The 21,516-nt window shown below is 41.9% G+C and overlaps 1 protein-coding gene across 1 annotated transcript; it reads left to right on the top strand.

Annotated features, from left to right (window-relative positions):
• Positions 1-468: 468 nt before the first annotated feature.
• ZC3H12B (zinc finger CCCH-type containing 12B) lies at positions 469-16,247 on the top strand. Its single transcript, XM_036271372.1, has 5 exons — positions 469-1,079; positions 9,177-9,316; positions 11,256-11,490; positions 12,118-12,224; positions 14,827-16,247. The coding sequence occupies exons 1-5, from the start codon at positions 469-471 to the stop codon at positions 16,245-16,247; spliced, it is 2,514 nt and encodes an 837-aa protein (XP_036127265.1).
• The last annotated feature ends 5,269 nt before the right edge of the window (positions 16,248-21,516 follow it).

Below are 21,516 nucleotides of genomic sequence, written 5' to 3'. Positions count from 1 at the left end.
CAATATCTGTATTTTTGCAGTCTGTTGAAATGCCATGTTTCTGTTTCTCAAAGTTGTCATAAGCAGTTAACTTTAGCTGTGATGTGCGTGTGTGTTGGGAAATTATAACATTAGTGCCACCACTGAAAGACTTATGTCTAGAATTATTAGAAAATTAAAAACTCTATATTTTTGATGCCGGGTTAGTCCAGCCATTTTAAGTAGAAAAATGCAATGTCAGACAACCTGTAGTTTCTTAGGAAGAAATCGCTCTATTCTAAAATGCTTTTCCAGAATTTTACTAAATAGGATTGTGGTATGTGTGTTCATTTTTAGGGACTGGTAACATCTGAACATACCAAACCAAACAGACAAACTTTTGCATCACCACTACCACCACGGTGTACCACAAAGAAATGCTACTGCACCTGGATTGCAAGCAGGCTAAAAATAAAAAGAGTTGATTAGATCTCAGACCCACTGAACGGGATGACGGCCACGGCTGCAGTGGAGACACCAAAGATGAAGAAGAGTGCCTCCAAAGAAGAGAAGCAGCAGCCTAACCAAGACAGCACGAAGCAGGGCAGTGCTGATTGTGAAGAGTGGATGAGCTCAGAGAGTGACCCTGAACAGATAAGCCTTAAGAGTGGCAACAACAATGACAATAGCTGCCAGCCTAGAGCTGTTCAGTTGAAGAAAAAGGAGATTCCCTCCAAGCCACACCGCCAGCTCTGTAGATCACCCTGCCTAGATCGTCCAAGCTTCTCCCAGAGCAGCATTCTGCAGGATGGGAAGCCTGACTTGGGAAAAGAATACCAAGCCAAGATGGATTTTGCTCTAAAGCTGGGCTATGCAGAGGAACAGATTCAATCAGTGCTGAACAAGCTGGGCCCAGAATCACTTATTAATGATGTATTGGCAGAGCTTGTCAGACTGGGGAACAAAGGTGATTCGGAAGGGCAGGTCAACTTGAGTCTGTTAGTGCCTCGGGGGCCCAGCTCCAGAGAGATGGCAAGTCCTGAACAGTCTCTTGAAGATGAAATAGACAGCAGTGACAATTTGAGGCCAGTTGTCATCGATGGAAGTAATGTGGCAATGAGGTAAGACTGGTATATTTTCTCTATCTTTAAAAGTGCCCTGAGCTCATAGAAATTCCCAAGGACTGTGAGAGGCCCTTGGTTGTTGTCTGTAGCTTGTGCTCCTCTAGGTGGACAGAGGCTAAAATGATTCTGCCCTGGCCTTCTCTCTCTATCCTTTGAAATTGTTGCCAATTTGTTTTCAGGTGTTCTAAAAGAAGCCAAGACATCAGTGATGCTTCAGAGAAGACATACCCATTTAGCCTTTGGTTTCCTTGGAGCCCCCTCTTGCACCTATACTTGGCTAGACCAGTTATTCTGAGAATGTTGCTTTTATTTTATTTTTTTTATTTATTTTATTTTTTCCCAAATAAGAGCCGTTTATTAGCTGGCCGGCGTCTGATACTGAACACCCCTGTGACAGAGTCTTCGGAATCAGCCTAGAATGTTGCTTTTATAATATGACTTGAAGGCGTACTTGGGAACTTACAGTAACTCCCAATTGCCATTGCTACCAAATTTGGATCCCTCTGCCTGGCTTTGTGATACAACCTTTTCTTTCTCCCATTTGATTATATCTCTCACACTTATTGCATTTACATCAGTCTCTTAGCAGGAACTTGTTGCCCTGGCCAGTTTGGCTCAGCAGTTGGAGCATCAGCGTGTGGACCAGAGAGTCCCAGGTTCAGTTCCTGCTAAGGGCACGTACCTCGGTTGCTGTTTGTCCCCGGCCCCAGTTGGGGTCGTGTAGGTGGCAACCAGTCGATGTGTCTCTCTCGCATCGATGTTTCTCTCTCTCTCTTCCCCCCTCCTTCCCTCTCTATCTGAAGATAAATGCAAAAAAAACAAAAACAAAACAATCTCCTTGTAAATTATGCTGCTTTTATGCCCACTACTTGTGTTCATGTAATTTCCCAACCTAGGGGTGACCTCCTCCTTATCTTCATACCCTTCATGTTATACCACCTCCACAAACAACATTCTGATTTTTCTGGTCTCAGTGATTATCTCTGAGCTGCAGTACTTAGGGTAGGCTGAATACTGTCTCCCTAAATGTGTCTACATTCTAATCCCTGGAATCTGTAAATATGTTATTTTACATGGTAAAAGGGACTTTGCAGATATGATTGAGGTAAGGATCTTGAGGTGAGGGAGATTATCCTAGATTATCAAGGTGGGCTCAGTATAATCACAACGGTCCTTAGAAGAGTGAGGGAGGTAGCAAGATTAGAATGAATAGTAGGAAACGTGATGACAGAAAGAAGAGTTTAAGAGTGATGTAAAAAATGAGCCATAAGCCAAGAAATGTGGGCAGCCTCCAGAAGCTGAAAAGGGCAAGAAACGAAGTCTGCAGAAAGAATACAGCCTGCCCAGCCACTGTGGCTCAGGGGTTGAGCATCCACCCATGCACCTGGAGGTCGCTGGTTCAATTCCCGGACAGGGCACATGCCCAGGTTGTGGGCCCCATCCCCCTGTAGGGGGTGTGCAGAAGGCGGCCAATCGATGTTCTCTCTCATTGATGTTTCTATTTCTCTCTCTCTCTTTCTACCTCTCTCTCTAAAATCAATAAAGAAAAAAAGAAGAAAAGAGAATACAGCATTGTCAACACTTTTATTTTAGACTTCTGACTTCCTGAACTACAAGAGAGTAAATCGCTGTGATTTTAAGCCACTGAATGTTAACATCAGCAATAGGAAAGTAATACAGAACCAAGAGTGCCTTCATACTTTATTCCATATTCTCTCATATAATTTATTTTAATTTCACATCAGACAGCCCTAGAAATTCCTTCTGTTTCTCAAATGAGTTGTCGTCCAAGTTTGGCTTCAACATTCCCAGTGATCAGGAGCCAACTTTCTATTGAGTCCACCATTGCTTGATGAGCTCACTGGGATTCTTAGACTGTACACGATCAGAACAAAATTTTTATTTGACTATCCTATTATTTTTGAGGGCAGGGACCTTGTTTTATGCCTCCCTTGTTTTCCCCACAGCACATAGCACAGTATTGGATGCTCCCACAGAGATATGAGGGAGCAGGAATAGGGGTAAGTCTTACAAACCATATCATTGCTATATTCATGAGTTGCTTAGCAGAGTATCTGGAGGTACACTTTAATATATAATTCTATGTAATCCTCACAGCAAATTTATTTATTTATCTTTATTGATATTAGGAAGGAAGAGGGAGAGAGAGAGATGGAAACAGTGATGAGAGAGAACATCGATTGGCCACATCCTACATGCCCCTCACTGGGAATTTGGCCCACAACCTGGGCATGTGCCCTGACCGGGAATGGAACCAGTGACCTCCTAGTGCATGGGTCGACGCTCAACCACTGAACCACACCAGCTGGGCCACAGCAACTGTATTTTACAGATGACAAAACTAGAGCTCAGCAAAATTAAGTGACTTCCTTGAAGTCTTGCTATAGCTAGTAAGTAGCAAAGTAAGCACTTGAACTTAAGTCTCTGGCTTCCAGTTAATGAAATTAAACTAACATTTATAAATATACATTTTTAGCAGGTCCTTTTGTATTTGTAATCCAATCCTCACTAAAAACCCTGTATGAATGGACTAATTCAGTTCATTTTTGTAGGTAAGGAGATTCAGGTTCAGAGAGGTTGAGTAACTGCCCAAGGTTGCACAAGTAATAATATAATTGACAAAACTTTTGTCAAAACCTGAATCTGACTCCAATGCCCCTTTGACAATATCGTGCAACACTATGTGGCAATTTGTGTTATTAAGAATACTTGGTTAGTATTCAGTGGTTAGGCCCTTAGACTAAAGGGTCGCTAGTTCTATTCCAGTCAAGGGCATGTACCTAGGTTGCAAATTTAATCCCCAACCCTGGTCAAGGTCGTGTGGGAGGCAACCAATCAATGTGTCTCTCTCACATCCATATTTCTCTCTCTCTCTCGTGTGGGAGGCAACCAATCAATGTGTCTCTCTCACATCCATATTTCTCTCTCTGTCTCTCTCTCTCTCTCTGTCTCTCTCTCTCTCTGTCTCTCTCTTTCTCTCTCTCTCTCTCTCTCTCTCTCTCTCTCTCTCTCTCTCTCTCTCCCTCCCTCCCTCCCTCCCTCCCTCCTTTCCTCTCTCCCGGTCTATCTGAAAATCAATGGAAAAATATCCTCACGTGAGGATAAAAAAAAAAAAAAAAGAATACTTGGCATTCCTCCTAGGAATAGATAATACATTTACAGAATTCCTTTTTCAAAACTTTTCACTCATGACAGCATCATTGCAAGGTGGGTAAAGCAGGCTAGACATCTCCTCTCTTTTAATGAGAGGAAACTAGAAGCATAGTAACAGAAGTTAAAACATCTGTACACAAAACAATAATGATGCACTGGGCCAGTGGAAAGCAGAGGGTGGTTTTTTGTTTTCCTAAGGACCAAAGGTAACTGCTCCCCTCCTAATGGGCATAAACTAGAGTGATTCTTGAGAGGAAGCAGTATGGCATCTGCTACATTCAATCTCTTATCAGATCAGACAACCCTAAACACCTTAGACTGGACTTAGGGTTTTATGTTTTGGAGGTGGGGATGAGAAGAACCTAGGACTTCTTTGAGGACTTTAAGTTCATGGTGAAATACAATCTTCCTTGTCTTTGGATTTTTATTGAAGGATTCATAGTTATGAAGGATACCATATGGTTCTTTTGCTTTGAAAGGAATAATGGAGAATTAATTACCAAGGTAATTTTAACATACTTAGTCTGTGCCAGTAGCAAACTGTCATACCAATAGGAAGATTAACTTTTGTCTTTTGTAAAAATTGACAAATTTAGTATCTTTACTAAATTAAAGATATCTCACAATTTAAATAATGCAAAAATGCTGACCTTATTTTTAGGAGTATATTAGAATAGTGCATATGAGTCTAATAGTGGAATGCATGCTTTTGTTTTGTCCTTGTTAGCATCTCTTCCCCTGTTTGATTGGGTAAGTTACTGATGAGTCCCATTTATTCTGCAATCACATTTTACATGCTCAAAGTTCAGCACCATAGTCAGTTTATAAATTTGTTAGTGCCATTCATCTAAATTTGGTTTGTTTTCCCCATTGGTTAGCTGTAACTTTGTCAGGATTGGTACTTCTTAGACAAACTAAATAATAACATCTGTTCTTCATTAGCATGTTGGATAAGCCTGCATTGACATTATAATGCTTCGTTTGTCATTGACAGCATATGTTTAATATTTGCAGTAGTGGTGTACCTGTGATTTACACACTGATATATGCTGCGATACTAAATGATGCGTTCATTCTGTAAGCTGTCTCTTTTGGGAGGAAAAATCCATTTCAGGGAAATGTGCCCTGACTGGGAATCGAACTGGTGACCTCTTGGTGCATGGGTCGACGTTCAACCACTGAGTCACACTGGCCGGGCTAACCCTATTTTTTAAAAAGCTCAGAGGGAGAGGCCAGTGACCCATCAGCTAGGTAGAATTTGGTTTGGAGTCTGAATCATGGTATGTGTACAAGTACGCTGGTTTAAAGGACAAAGTGAGCTGTGATGTCACCAAGACACTCTGTGACTTGCAGGTCCTAGGCTTTTAGACTGCATTTTAGACAGGCTTTTAGGTCCTAGCTATTTTTAATCCCCAAAAGACTTTTTTGTGTGTGTGGGTTTAGGCTAAAACAAGTCATCTTGGCAAACATTACTTTATTTCAATCTTTTTATTTATTCATTCCTTAAACATTTATTGAGCACTACACTTTGCATACTGAGCCCTTATGTAGGATTTCATTACCACCTTGATAAATGTGGAAAATGAATGCTGATTCCTTTTGGGCATTTGATGCACTTCAAGGAATGTCCCAATGGCATGGTTTTAATATGTTTTCAATGGAATGCTATAGATATTTTACATTTTCCTTAACACGATACTGCTCAATATGCTAAAAAATTGATATCAGAATACAGATGCATCAAAATATTGAGAAGTTCTACCCTGGCCGGTTTGGCTCAGCGGTTAGAGCATCAGCCCGCAGACCAGAGAGAACCGGGTTCAGTTCCCACTAAGGGCACGTACCTCGGTTGCAGTTTGTCCCCGGCTTTTAGATTGCATTTTACACCCCAGTTGGGGTCGTGTGGGTGGCAACCAGTCCATGTGTCTCTCTGACATTGATTTTTCTCTCTCTCGTCCTGCTCTATCTGAAGATACATGCAAGAATGTCCTTGGGTGAGGATTATATATATATATATATATAGAGAGAGAGAGAGAGAGAGAGAGAGAGAGAGAGAGAAGTTCTTATCTCTAGGTGGTTGTAAAACAGATTCTGCAGGATTTTTTTAATAGTTTATGTATTTTACACATTTTCTACCATAAGTATATATTGCTTTTAAGTTCTTTTTTTTTTCATCCTCACCAGAGGACATTTTTCCATTTTTTGTTCAGGTAGAGTGGGAGGGAGAGAGAGGAAGAGAGAGAGAGAGAAACATCGATGTGAAAGGAACACATCGAGTGGCTGCCACCCGCACAACCGACCAGGGCCGGGGCCAAACTGCAACCGAGGTACACGCCCTTAGCGGGAACCGAACCCGGGCCTCTCAGGACCGCAGGCCGACGCTCTAACCGCTGAGCCAAACTGGCCAGGGCTATATTGCTTTTATAATGATAAAAAATAATTTTAAACAAATAATTTGGTAATATAAAATATAAAGTTGAAGTACCCAATAGCAAGTGTTACTCTTGTATTTATTCTTAGTTTTACACTGTTTTTGAGACTACATACTTTATAGCACCGCAGAGACAAGTGAAATTAAATCCCATCCCATTTCTCCAAATTTCTCCTCTAACGGAAATTCTAATGATTTTTCGGAATTCATGTTATTCTTACACTTACCATTATTACAGCAGTGGGAAAAATCACAGCTGGACATTTTCCCTACAAGCCAGTTTCATGCTGGGTTGATCCAATATTAACACTTTAAGAGCCATGGTCTTGCCCAATTTACCCACAGTTCAACTTTTTGGAAGCAATCAGTGGTAGCTGTCTCTAAGGCTACCTTGGAGTGTATTGACATTTGAATATGTTTTCTTTTTCTTTTTTTTCACTTTAAGTGCTTTGACTTTTAGTACAGCAGTATAATTGCTTTATGGTACTCACTGGAGAGTTTTAAACAGGATTAACATGTTTGGAAACGTTAACAAGGGCATTTAATAAATTTTTGTCATGTGCCTCAAGAGTGATAAGACTGTGGGAAGTCTTGAAGTGCATGTATTAATGGGGCCCCTGAGATTATGTGTGAATTCACCCAATGGGAACAATATAATTAGAGCTAATTTATCTTGTAGTTGAGTGATTATCAGTGAGGAAGTGAGGAATCTAAAGAGAGAACCCCAATCACATTGTCTTAATTAGACTTGTAGCAAAATGGTTCTTTTCTTCTGAGCAGTCTCGTTTGACAGGTGATATCCAGTTATTGCAATGGAATTGCTACATGGAAGCCAACTTGTTTTACCATCCAAGCTGTTTAAATTTACTGTAATTTATTATGGTTTATGTATATATCAAAGCACCAGATTCCATGCTAAGAGATCAGAATTTTCACAGGCAAATTAATACACCATTTTTGAGTTTTTAAGATGAGAATAAATATATCTTTTTCCAATTCGTCTGCTAATTTTCCCTCTTCCAATTTCCGATCAAATGAATTACAGTGTTTGTTCCTATAAGTAATTGTGATACGTCTTCTCTTTTTACATCATGACCTAATTTTAAAAGGAATACTTAATTTTTGAAGGAATTTTGGAATTAGAGAAAGAAAATAAATCACTTAGAACCCTCTCACACAGAATAACAATTTTTATTAATATTTCGATGCATCTATGTTCTAGTATTTTCTAGGCTTATTCATAGACTGTTTTCTACAAAGTTGGGATTACATTATATATACTAATCTGTATCCTTTCTTTTCTCTTTTATTATATTAAAGCATTTCTCAAATCTTAAAATTTGCAATAATGTGATTTTTATTAACGTATTATATTTAATTAAATGTGATAACTGTTTTCCATCAGTGTTTATGTATGTGTCTTTTTCACTGTCAGTGTTGTTTTTTAAGTTTAATATATGTACTTAAGACTCATCTCTAACTAATCCTCCATATAAACTTTATCTGAACCTCTGGTGACATCTCTTCTTTTTCATCTGTTAAGAATATCCAAGTCTTTGAAAAGAAGGTGAAAATAGAAACTGAAACAGAAGAGAAAAAATTGAAGTAGTGATAGGAAATAACCTATAACTATAATTTGGGAATTGTTTTTAACCATCTGTGACCTTGAATAGAGGTATAATAACGGTAATATTTGTAATGATGGAATAAAACATAATTTGAGTTGCTCTTTTTAAAAATACATTTTTGGCATTATCAAGAAAGAAAATGTTTGTTAATATCTTGCTGAAACTGGACACAATGGGTCCGAGGCCGCCTGTCACTCCTTTAGCCAAATTAAGCAGAGACAGGGTTGAATCATATATGAACATTTATTCCACTAATGCCAGCAGTATCGGGAAATCAGTCAGTCATCCTCACTTCTGCTCTAACTCGTCCTAGTAGTTGGCTGGTTATATAGAGATAAGTAAGAAGGGGCTGCGTGCAAGAGGGGAAGGGGCAGGGGGAGGGCTGCAGGGCCTGTGGTCTGTGTGTCTCCTTCAGGATCTTGAAGTCCGATAACAAGGTAGTTAATTTTCTATGATGTTGAAACAGCTCCACCCGTTCCTGGGACCAGAGAATGGTCAGCATTCCTGAGGCAAACTCCCAGAGGGGGTCAGGGTCCAGGCACAGCAACCACGTCAAAGTGTGTCCTGTCCTTGGCCTGTTCTCAAAATGTATTTTCTTTTCTGAGCAATGGACCATCCAGCCTTCAAGGCATCTTATCTTTTTACAGCCCTGTTTGTCTTCTTGCAGCACGTCCTCCAGTTTCCCAGGGTCTGTAAGAAAACTTCTTATCTACAGTGAGTCAAGTGAATGATCACTAAACAACGGTGGTCCTGTTCCTATGACGTGCCCTCCCCCCTATCATTGCTACTAAGAAAAAGCCTGTTTATAGTTTCTTTGCAACCTGTTATCAGTCCTCTCCTCTCACTTTTGTCTTTCTAAAGCCATGGGAATAAAGAAGAGTTCTCCTGCAGAGGAATACAACTTGCTGTGGACTGGTTTCTAGATAAAGGCCATAAAGATGTTACTGTATTTGTGCCTGCATGGAGAAAAGAGCAATCCCGACCTGATGCACCAATTACAGGTACGGTATTAAATAAGACTATTCTCATCTAGAGCAAGGCTAGCAAGATGGTTTGGGAAGATGTTAATGGTCCCGATTTAGATAATTGTTTTTATAAGTTTATTAAGTATACTTAAAATGTGTTCAACTAAGTGTCTTTTAAGCATATTTTACCAAATAAAACCATCATTCTGTTATGGCATACAACAGTGAAATGGAGACAACTTCAGTTCAGCAAAGAATCCACACAGTTGGAAAAAAAAGTGTGCTTTTCTATTTTACCATAGACTTCAGATTAAAGGAGGATAAATCTAGTTGTGAACGTGACTGTTTTCCAAAAGACTAAAAAACTTGATAGAAAAGGAATCTCATCCTATGCCAGAGAAGTGACTGTGACATTTGAAATCAGGGGGTAGAATATAGAGAGAGAAGCCCAAGGCAGTCCGAGCCAACTTATCCTGAGACATGGTAGCCCCAGGGTCCAGGGCCCACCATACTTTTAGGGTGTCACAGAAATGTTTTAAATTATTTTAAATTATTATTTTTTAATCCTCACCTGAGGACATGCTTAGAGAGAGAGAGACAGAGAGAGAGAGAAACATCAATGTGAAAGAGAAACATCCATGGGTCACCTTCTAGAAATTCCTCAACTGGAGACCTGGATCCCCAACCCAGGTATGTGCCCTGACCAGGAATTGAACTGGCAACCTTTTGATGCACAGGACAACACTTGATCAACTGAACCACTCTGGCCTGGCAGAAATGTTTTAATTTTCTTTTCTTTTTAACATCAGGAGGAAAAAGTGAATATAACAGTGAATGAATAATAATGTATCTAACTAGATTATTTTGTCTCTATACCAGTGCGGTTGTAAAGTATACTTTTTAATATTTCTTTACGAAAGAAGAACCCATGAAAGCAAAACTGCCTAGGGTCCACAAAAATGATATGCAGCCCTAATGGCAGAAGGATCACTATATTCACTATCAACAGTATGTGAAACTAGCTCTTTACATTTGAGAGCATATAGACCCCAGTCCTCTGAGTATCAGCTGTTGCCTGATGTGGCAAATGAGAAAGTCCAGTTAATGGCTGTTGGAACTGTGTCATGGAGCTGTCTGCCAGAGGCTGAACAGTCTCCCAGCCTCAGTCTGAGAGTGGATTCTGGCCCTGCTTGTACCCAGCCTTTCTTTCCTCAGCAATTAAGAGGCAAAAGGAAATAGGGTCAGTATCGACATGCTGCAGCTTGATGTTTTCCCTTAGCTGTGGCCTTCCTCTAGGCAGAAAGCAAAAATAGAAGTCCCTAGGAGTGATGCCTTACTCTCCTGGTGGCAGACACATTCTCAACACACTGCCCTGTTTTCTTCAGCAGCCAAAAGCTGGTTCTTCAGCCAAAGAGGAAAATAAACACGAAGAATTCTAGAATATCACTGTTATTTCTTACTCTTCGTGGTAGGTTTAAAACTTAGCTGTCATTGAATCCAGTTCCTTCATTTTTTTAAATCCTCACCCGAAGATTGTTTTTATTGAAAAAAAATTTTTTTAGAGAGAGAAAGGGAGACACAGAGAAAGAAACATCAATGTGAGAGAGGCACATTGATGCGTTGCCTCCTGTATGCACCCCAACTGGAGATTGAACCTGCAATCTAGGTATGTGCCCTGACCAGGAAGTAATCCTGCAGTCTTTCAGTTTATGGGACAACGCTTCAACCAACTGATCCACACCAGCCAGGGCTCCAGTTCCCTCGTTTTATTGAAAAGAAAACTGAGGCCCAAAGGGGAAGGCAACTTGTCTAAGGTCACAATCCAAATCTGTGCTATAGCCAGGAATAGGGGCCACTTTCTCTCTAAGGGAAAATAATTATCTAGTACCAGCTTGTCTATTTGTAATGTGGGGATAATGTCATTAATTTCCAAAGATAATTTCTACTCTGTAGCATATAATCTATATTTCGACAGATCAAGATATCCTACGAAAACTGGAGAAGGAAAAGATTCTTGTCTTCACTCCATCCCGAAGGGTCCAAGGCAGGAGAGTTGTCTGCTACGATGACCGGTTCATAGTCAAACTGGCTTTTGATTCCGATGGCATCATTGTATCTAATGATAACTATCGAGACCTTCAAGTTGAAAAGCCAGAATGGAAGAAGTTTATAGAAGAGCGATTGCTGATGTATTCTTTTGTGAATGACAAGTACGTTTCTTTCCTGTAGACTCTGAATAGCCCAAATCCAAGTTAACACTAGGAATAGATTTCATTTCATGTCAGTAAACATTTACAGAACACTTACTGTGTACTGTGCATCATACTGGCTGTCATGGGGATAAAATGCTGGATAAGAAATAAGACTTAGCCTTACAAAGAGACAACCACAGTGTGTTGCGATATGTGCTATGGTTACAATTTTTTAAATTGCTTTATGTGAAATGATAGGAAAAGGCCTCACAGAGAAGATGACATTTGAAATGAAGTTTACAGACAGAGGAAAGGGGGCTGCAGGGTATTACAGGTAAAGGGGACATCATGAATAAAGCTATAAAGGTGTGAATATGGGTTTCATGTTGAGGAAAACAGCACGCATACCAATATGGCTGTAACATATAGTCCATGGAAAAATTATGCACAGGAAAAACCATTCCTTTTTCTGTGGCCAAGTGGGACAGAGAAAAATTGCTGGCTCAGCACAAAATAGTCGAGAATGTAAGGGCAATTACAAGGCTGTGATAATAGTATAGGCCAGAGTAATGAAGGTCTAAACTTCTGATAAGTGGTGGTGGGACCAGAAGGGAATAAATTCACGTCTTGCTTGCTTGCTTTCAGATTTATGCCTCCAGATGATCCTTTAGGACGCCATGGACCAAGCCTTGAAAATTTCTTAAGAAAGAGACCTGTTGTTCCTGAACACAAGAAACAACCATGCCCTTATGGTGAGTACCTATGTGCAAAACAGTTCTGTGCTAAGGGAAACGTAAGGACTCTGTGAATACTCTTCAAGATTTCCCTTTCAAATGGGTAGCTCTGGCTTGTCCACTTTCTGTGAGTTAAAGTCTGTGTCTTCACGTAATCTCATTTAAGTATTTAAAGAAACATCTAAGAAACTGCATGGCAAAAAAGGTAACTACGCCCTGGCCGGTTTGGCTCAGTGGTTAGAGTGCCGGCCCGTGGACGAGAGAGACCTGAGTTCGGTTCCCACTAAGGGCACGTACCTCGGTTGCAGTTTGTCCCCGGCCCTGGTTGGGGTCCTGTGGGTGGCAACCGGTTGATGTGTTTCTCTCACATCGATGTTTCTCTCTCCCTCTTCCCCCCTTTCTCCCTCCCGCTCTATCTGAAGATAAATGCAAAAATGTCCTTGGGTGAGGATTTAAAAAAAAGAAAAAAGGTAACTAGAATTTGAAAGATTTGTTGTCACTTGTTAAAATGATGCACGTGTTCTAGCTGCCTCTGTTCCGAGCAGTGTTGCTGGGGCAGACCAGCGCAGAACCCCATAGGCCTACAGAAGCAGAAAGGAGAATAACAAACTGGGTTCTGCCCCCAAGAAAGACATGTCTCTCATGCAAATGATTGCACCCTCGGTCAGCTAACAAATACTCTTCTCCTCAGATCTGTACTTTCCAGTTTGCTTCTAAACCCTGATTTCATTTACTTTAAAAAAAATTTTATTCTTTATTGATTTTAGAGAGGAAGAGAGAGGAGGGGAGAGATGGAAATATCGATGAGAGAGAACATTGACTGGCCGCCTCCTGCATGCCCCTCACTGGGGATCCGGGCCCACAACCTGGGCATGTGCCCTGACCAGGAATTGAACTGGCGACCTCTTGGTGCATGGGTCAACGCTCAACCACCGAGTCACACCAGCCAGGCTCATTTACTTTTTAAAAATACAGTTTTATAGAGTACTTTCATGATCTTACCCAAGTCCCTCTGTTACAAAGTTTGTGAGCCTAACAGTGCCACATGGGCTGCCTGGTCCGAGGCTACTTTGGATGTTCAGCCTTTTTAGGTAATCATTTGTTTATGGGACATCTGGGTTTTTGTTCTCAATTAACATTTATTTAAAGAAGTGCTACAAAGTACTTTTTAAAATTTTTTTTAATTGATTTTAAAGAGAGAGGAAGGGAGAGGGAAAGATAGAAACACCAAAAAAATTTTTTTTAAAAAGGCCAACCCTGGCCGGTTTGGCTCAGCGGTTAGAGCGTCGGCCTGCGGTCTGGAGAGACCCGGGTTCGGTTCCCGCTAAGGGCATGTACCTCGGTTGCAGTTTGTCCCCGGCCCTGGTTGGTCGTGCGGGTGGCAGCCACTCGATGTGTCCCTTCACATCGATGTTTCTCTCCTCTCTCTCTGTTCCTCTCTCTCCCTCCCACTCTACCTGAACAAAAAATGGAAAAATGTCCTCAGGTGAGGATAAAAAAAAAAAAAAAAAAAAAAAAGGCCAACCCTGGCCGGTTTGGCTCAGTGGTTAGTGTCGGTCCGCGGACCAGAGTCCCGGGTTCAGTTCCCGCTAAGGTCGTGTACATCGGTTGCAGTTTGTCCCCGGCCCCAATTGGGGTCGTGTGGGTGGCGACCAGTTGATGTGTCTCTCTCACATCGATGTTTCTCTCTCTACCCCTCTCTCTTCCTCCCACTCTATCTGAAGATAAATGCAAAAAAAAAAAGACAGTGTTGCTCAGTGGTTGAGCATGGACCCATGCATCAAGGGGTCGCCGGTTCCATTACTGGGCAGGGCACATGCCCAGGTTGTGGGCCCAATCCCCAGTGGGGGGCATGCAGGAGGCAACCAATCAGTGTTCTGTCTCATCAATGTTTCCATCTCTCTCCCTCTCCCTTCTTCTCTGTCTAAAATCAATAAAGAAAAAAAAAGAAAGAAACATCGATGAGAGAGAACATCGATTGGCCGCCTCCTGCATGCCCCCCACTGGGGATCGGGCCCACAATCTGGGCATGTGCCCTGATTGGGAATCGAACCAGCGACCTCTTGGTGCATGGGTCAACGCTCAACCACTGAGCCACACCGGCCGAGCTCAATTAACATTTATTTAAATTATATTTTCATGTTTGTTATCTTCATTTAAACTTCACAATGACCCTATAATATAGGCATAATTGCAAACCTGTTCACAGAAGAGGAAAATGAGGCTCAGGAAGTGAAGTCACTTCCTAAGGTCACACAGCTAGTAAGTGACATAGCTGGCATTGAAACGTAGCTCTGACTGGCCTCCTGCCGGCGTCTGCCCTGCAGCACCTCAGCCGAGGCAGAGTTGGGAAGTAGAGGAAAGCGAAGCCTGTCCAGCTGCTTGGCTCCTCGCTCTCACAGTGCAGTTTCCTCCCAGCTTCCTTCTTGTCGTCTTTCCCGTCTCAGTGTGTGATGCCTCCTTGGTGTTGTCTGTCTCTCGTCTTTACAGAAAGTTCCTTTTTTGCTTTAACCCCACACAATAAAACTGTAACCTGAGTGACCAGATTGTTATCATAGTTTCTGACCCAGGGAATTGAAACACTATGAGAGAGGTCTTACCCCAGGGCATTATTTTTCAGGCAAAAAATGCACCTACGGCCACAAGTGCAAATACTACCATCCGGAGCGGGCCAACCAACCCCAGCGTTCGGTGGCTGATGAGCTCCGCATCAGTGCCAAACTATCCACAGTGAAAACCATGAGCGAAGGTACCCTGGCCAAATGTGGCACAGGGCTGTCTAATGCCAAAAATGAGATAACCTCAGAAGTCAAGCGTGTGGCCCCTAAACGCCAATCAGACCCCAGCATCCGGTCCGTGGCTATGGAACCTGAGGATTGGCTGTCCATTTCCCGTAAGCCTGAGGCCAGCTCTGTTCCCTCACTTGTGACTGCCCTAAGTGTCCCCACAATCCCACCTCCCAAAAGCCATGCAGTGGGTGCACTCAACACCCGTTCGGCCAGCAGCCCAGTGCCAGGATCCTCTCATTTTTCTCACCAGAAGTCCTCATTGGAGCACATGGCCAGCATGCAGTACCCCCCCATCCTGGTTACCAACAGCCATGGGACCGCTATTAGCTATGCTGAGCAATACCCAAAGTATGAGTCCTTGGGGGACCACGGCTACTATTCAATGTTAAGTGACTTCTCCAAAATGAACATGAACAGCATGCATAATCGAGAGTACTACATGGCTGAAGCAGACCGGGGGATGTATGCCAGGAATCCCAGTCTCTGTCCTGATAGCCGTATGAGCCATACCAGGAATGACAACTATTCCTCGTACAACAACCTGTATTTGGCTGTAGCCGATGCCCATCCTGAAGGCAGTTTGAAGCTACATCGCTCAGCATCTCAAAACCGTCTTCAGCCTTTTCCTCATGGTTACCATGAAGCCTTAACACGAGTGCAGAGCTATGGCCCAGAGGATTCTAAGCAAGCCCCCCACAAGCAGTCAGTCCCCCATTTAGTTCTGCATGCCCAGCACCCAGCAACTGGAGCACGCTCCAGCTGTCCTGGAGACTACCCCATGCCTCCCAATATCCATCCTGGGGCAACCTCCCAGCCAGGGCGTGCCCTGGTGATGACTCGGATGGACAGCATTTCTGACTCCCGCCTCTATGAGAGCAACCCCATGAGGCAAAGACGACCTCCTCTGTGCCGAGAGCAACATGCCAGCTGGGACCCACTGCCTTGTGCAGCCGACTCCTATGGCTACCACTCCTATCCCTTGAGTAACAGCCTCATGCAACCATGCTATGAACCAGTCATGGTACGGAGCGTGCCTGAAAAGATGGAGCAGCTTTGGAGGAATCCTTGGGTTGGAATGTGCAATGATTCCAGGGAGCAGATGATCCCAGAGCACCAGTATCAGACCTACAAGAACCTCTGCAATATTTTCCCTTCCAACATCGTCCTTGCAGTGATGGAGAAGAATCCCCACACAGCAGATGCCCAGCAGCTGGCAGCCTTGATTGTTTCTAAGCTTAGGGCTGCACGTTGATGTGACACAGGACACATTCCTTTATACAAATATGAATATCAATACTAATGCACTAATACTATGATAACAGTAACTAATAATTGTGTGTTGCGCTTTACAAGTTACAGACTGTTAATGTTATTGAAGCACATAACAACCCTGTGAGGTAAGTTTTACTAATGTCTTTTTTTCTAGACAAGGAAACTGAAGCTTAGTGAGATTAAGTGATTTGCCAAGGTCACACCGCTAGCCAATGACCAAGTCAGGACTCACACCCAAGTCCTCTGACTCCAAATCTCATGCCCTTTTGCACTGCACTATGCAGATAATGAAGGACAAAACCCAGGGGGAGAGGCCTAAGTGCAAGAAACCCCAAGGGGTTCCATTATGAACATTGTCATAGTTACACGTTTTATATGAAACTAAGTATTGATGATATATATATCTAATTTAGAGAACACCAAGATCCGATCACATGTTGAATTAACCTTTTAGAATTTTTGATAGGAATATTTAAAGCTATTTAAAAGTAAATGCATACTTTATTGCATGGATTTCTGACCATTTAATATCTTTATTAACCAAGCTATAGGATCACATCAAAGCTTCTAGAACTGTAATTCAAACCTATTGCTGGGAATTATACTGCATGTGTGACTGTATGTATGTAGTTTGAAATGTGTGCATATCTCTGTATAACTTTTTATATAGTGGTGATGAGAAGATAGCTTCTGCACAGTTCTTAGTCTACAGTTAAATAGATCACAAATCTGACTTCATGATTTTATGTCAGATTTCATAGTTTCAACTAATTTTGGAAGTGAAATTACATACCAATATCTGAACATTCCTTTCTTAGGCACCAGAGCAAACTAGCTCGATTTCCTTTGCACTTTTTTACTTGTCAACATTTATTGACAGTTCTTAGCTTTTAAGTCTCTTCACCTCAGCAAATTAGGGATCAGACTGCAGCCTTCTTCTACAGAGTAGCTGATTGATAAACTCAAGTTTCGAGCAAAGCAGGTGTGTGCTAGACAAGCACAGAAGAGTTTCACCAGGGCCAAGGAATTTACTATCAGAGAGATGGCCAAACTCATGTGGCACTAAATGATGAACACAAAAGCTGCACTCAAGAAGCATCTAATAGATGAGCTTTGGACTTCTGATCTATGCAGTATTCAACATCACAGAATGAAATGTAACGGAGGACAGTGCACAGCCATGTAATCCACTTTCTCCTGCTGTCCACTCTTTGGGCAATGAAGCTGATCGTTGGTGGAGCAGAATTTCTTTAGGGAACAGAACCAGGGGATTTTCTAGATAGAAAATGGTAGCTTCCAAAAGGGGATGCTACATCTTTTCTAGTAGCTGGCTCAGTTATGCATTTCAAATACATGCCAAGAGAGTAAACTAGCCCTTAGATAATTCTTAGATGCATTGCTAAAGAAGGCAGGATTCGGGGTTGAGTGGCATCATTTGCACAATTTGTATCTTGCTCAGGGTGGGAACCTTTGTAGCTAAGTGCCTCTAGCAGAGGCATTTTTTGTTGTTTTTGATTTTTTTAAAAAGCTGCACTAAATGAACCCTCTTTTTCAATCCATTGTATAGTTCAGCATTTTGAACTATGACCAGCTCGCTATTTCTTGAGCTGGAACTTGCTCATTTCTATGGTTGTTTTTCCATGAAAGTTAAGAAGGCCTGGCCTTGGCCTTTTGTTTCTTCATGAGAAGGGTGACACTGCCTATAAATGTTTCTTACTCTGAAACACTCCGAATGTGAGGCTGCAGTCGGGTTGTTTCTGGTGGTTTGATAATGGCTTGCATGCTGCTTTTTGGCTTTCTGTCTCTGTTCTGGGGGATCAAACTGTATCTCAACCCATGTTTCTCTTCTGTCAACCACAGCTTCACATTCATGTCCTGCCCTCTGCTTTTTCCATCCCCCAGCATACTGAGGTGTATCCATACCGAGGTAGGTCCATGGAAAGTAACAGTTGCACTGAAGTGCTTGCTATTTCACACAAACATCATTTCATACTTCCAGTTCCTCGGATCTTCTAAATCTGTCCTATGTCTAAATCAGGGTACTTGACAATCTTAGAGGGACTCTACTGCCTTTGTGCCGGTGAGTTCATCTTCCTACCAAAACCGTCAGTGGCACCGCAGCATCCACAACCTTCAGTTTCCCGGGAAGCACAGGATTAATCTTGTCAGCCGCAGTTCATCTGGAACGTGTTCATGTGCAGTACTCAAAAAAAGTGTGCGCTCCTCCCAATGCAGGAACTGTTTTTTCAGGCAGAATATGTATTTCTTATTTCCGAAAAACAATTGTCATTCTTCTCTTCTCATAAAAAGTGTATGAACCAAAGCTGCTAGGAGCAATGCCTCAAATAACCAGAAATGACCTTTTGTTGATACAAATTGTATCTCTTTTTTTCCTGATTGTATAGTAATAAATGTACAAAACTCATCTTAAACTAGGTTTGGTACTGACTTTCACCATGATATTTGTGGCACTATGTGTCACAGGGAAGTAGCCCAGGGGTCATGAGAGAGCTTTTATTTCCAAAGGGCAGTAGTAGTTTATAGACAAAGACAGTTTTTCAAGGCCTCTTTATTATTATGTGCACAGCTATTGTGTATAGAGTTTCAAGCATTATATTGCAATAAGTTGTGTTTAACCTATTAGATTTAATAAGTCCTTGCAGAAGGAATTTTGTATAAAAAGTGTCAGTGTTAGTGAATTATCTGCAACAGTCTATAAGTGGAGCTATATAATTATGAATGCATAAATCCATCTTGGTTCTTAGTGAAGTTATTAGAGAATATTTTCTTTATATGGAGGCCTGCATACTTCTTGACTTTTCCATTTTGTCTGTAATTATAAAACAGCAAATACAAAGAAGCAGTGGAACCCCCTTGGCTTCCTTGATAATGACATCAGGCTTCCTTCCTGGGGCCAAGTGGGTGTCCTTCAGAATATTTACCTCAAAGCACTCAGCAGGGGTTACTGCACAGTGTTTTGTGTGGTTTTCAAGCAGCAGTACATTTCGCTAGAGGTGCTTTGCAATTTTAATTCTTCCACTGAGTTTCTTAACTCATGGAAAGTCTACGCTTGATTAGACCTTAGATTTTGTAGATTTTGTGATTTTGTTGTTGTCGTTATGGTTCATTTCGACCTGAGGAAGTGTGACTCTGGAGTGGCATGTTCAATCCAGGGAGCCTTTTCAAAGGTAACATACAGCCATTGCACTCTCTCTTAAGGTGCAGAGTACGGAAGGGAGAATGACAGATGCCTTTGGGAATGGTCTACAAAACTTTTCTTCTAAGTAATTATTTCTCCCCCTCTCCCTCTCCTTTTCCCTCTCTCTGCTAGTTTCCAGGGGATACTTCTAAATCCCATCTTTTCCATTTTAGAATAAATTATCTTTATACACTATTCAAACAATAATACCCATTTAACCTTTGGCACTGGGTTTTCTTCTAACATAAAATAATTCCTTTTGAGAGGCACTGAGTACCATTCTATCTATGCTGTAGAAATGCCCTTTTTGAGGGCCAATTTCTTTTTTTATTTTTTAATCCTCACCTGAGGAATCTTTTTATTGATTTTTAGAGAGAGGACAGGAGAGAGGGAGAGACAGAGAGAGAGAGGGAGAGAGAGAGAGAGAGTGAGAGAGAGAAACATTGACCAGTTGCCTCCTCTATGTGCCCCGACCGGGGATCGAACCCACAACCTGGGTGCCCTGACCGGGAATTGAACCCATGACCCTTTGCGGCACGGGAAGACGCTCCAACCAACTGAGCCACACTGGCCAGGGCTAAGGGCCAATTTCAATACACTTTGTTTTTTTTATGTGAACCAGGTCTGGAACAGTACAGGGAAAGTAATGTCGAGCTGTCCAAAGAGTCCTGCTCAGGTCTCCTGCTAACCCTTCTCTGCCTTCCCCTAGTTTGCTTCTCCTCGGGTCTGACACTGAGGAGTGCATAGTCTTCAACTGAAATGACAATACAGTTAGTTCTCATTGGAAACCAAACCAGTATATTTTGGGAACCTGCTTGTCTGAAGTAGTCGATGCCTTTGAAAAGACTCAGAATATTCAATATCTATCTTATTGTAGCTAGCTATATACATAGAAAGACTATTTTTAATCCTGGTTTGTGAATCATTGAGCTATAGTAGTTTGCTTTATCTATTTGTAGGATTAAACAATACTGTTTAATGGTTGTAAACTTTTATAAAACCTCTTTGGGTTTTTTGTTTGACCCAAACATAATGTAAGTCTCAATGACAAAATATACAAAGCCAACCAGAGGTGAGTGAAAACATATTCCGTCCCAGGTTCTGTCTGCACGTGCAATGCTTTGCAATTTGTTCTTACTAGCATGAATGTGCTATGACTACTTCATGAGGTTTTAAGTTGTTTCACCTACAACAGTGATGGAAAATGGTGTATCATTGACAACAATGAACTGTAACCACACTTATTTACTGCATAAACGATTTGTCTACTAACCAGTATTGGCTCTGTTTCTTAAGAAAAACACCAAAAGCCATACCACACCTACACATACACACACACTCTAGGTTGCTCTTAAAAAAATAAATTTCTGTCCTTGGGACTTGCATCTTGGGATAAGCTATAAGGAGAAGGGTCTCCCCAGACGAGTTCACTTCAATTTTATCACAATAGGCATACACACACTCCAATTTTTGCCTACTAACACAGCTCTAAATGCTAGTTGACTGCAGCTTCCCAGGTGGGTCTAAAAAAGGTGGAGAGCTCAGATTTGAAGCTTATTTCTGTAAGCAATCTATAATTACTTTTTCCCCTGAATAGTCTCATGGTCACAGAGGCATCGTCTGCTGGGCCTTAACTAGAATAGCAGAGCTAGAAGCTGCCTGGCACCCTACACTCCCGAAACTGAAGTGATTTGACCAAAGCTGACCAGGGAGTTAGTGGCAAAGCCAGGAATGAAACGATGGCCTCATGGCTCCAGGCCAGTGAGTCCACCACTGTGGTGTCTGCTCTTCCCTCAGCTCTGAAGTCGCCTCCTCACCCCGTCCCTGCCACTCCACCCCAGTCTCATTGTAAAGGCAGAGGTGGTCACAGTGGCTGCAGGGAGGGGTATTCTTGAATCTGAGAATATATGTTTTTTCTTTCATCATCCTTCTTGAGACTAAGAGTGCTTATCTTCCCCCCCCCCACCCCCCTCTTCTTTTCTGTGCCTTTCCCCTTGCTGCCTTCACTAACATTTCTCGGGCATACTTGTGTTCTCACTGAATACCAAAT

Source organism: Molossus molossus, unplaced genomic scaffold (assembly GCF_014108415.1).
Source record: "Molossus molossus isolate mMolMol1 unplaced genomic scaffold, mMolMol1.p scaffold_m16_p_2, whole genome shotgun sequence".
NCBI classification, from domain to species: domain Eukaryota; kingdom Metazoa; phylum Chordata; class Mammalia; order Chiroptera; family Molossidae; genus Molossus; species Molossus molossus.
This window is presented reverse-complemented; position numbering and strand designations above follow the sequence as displayed.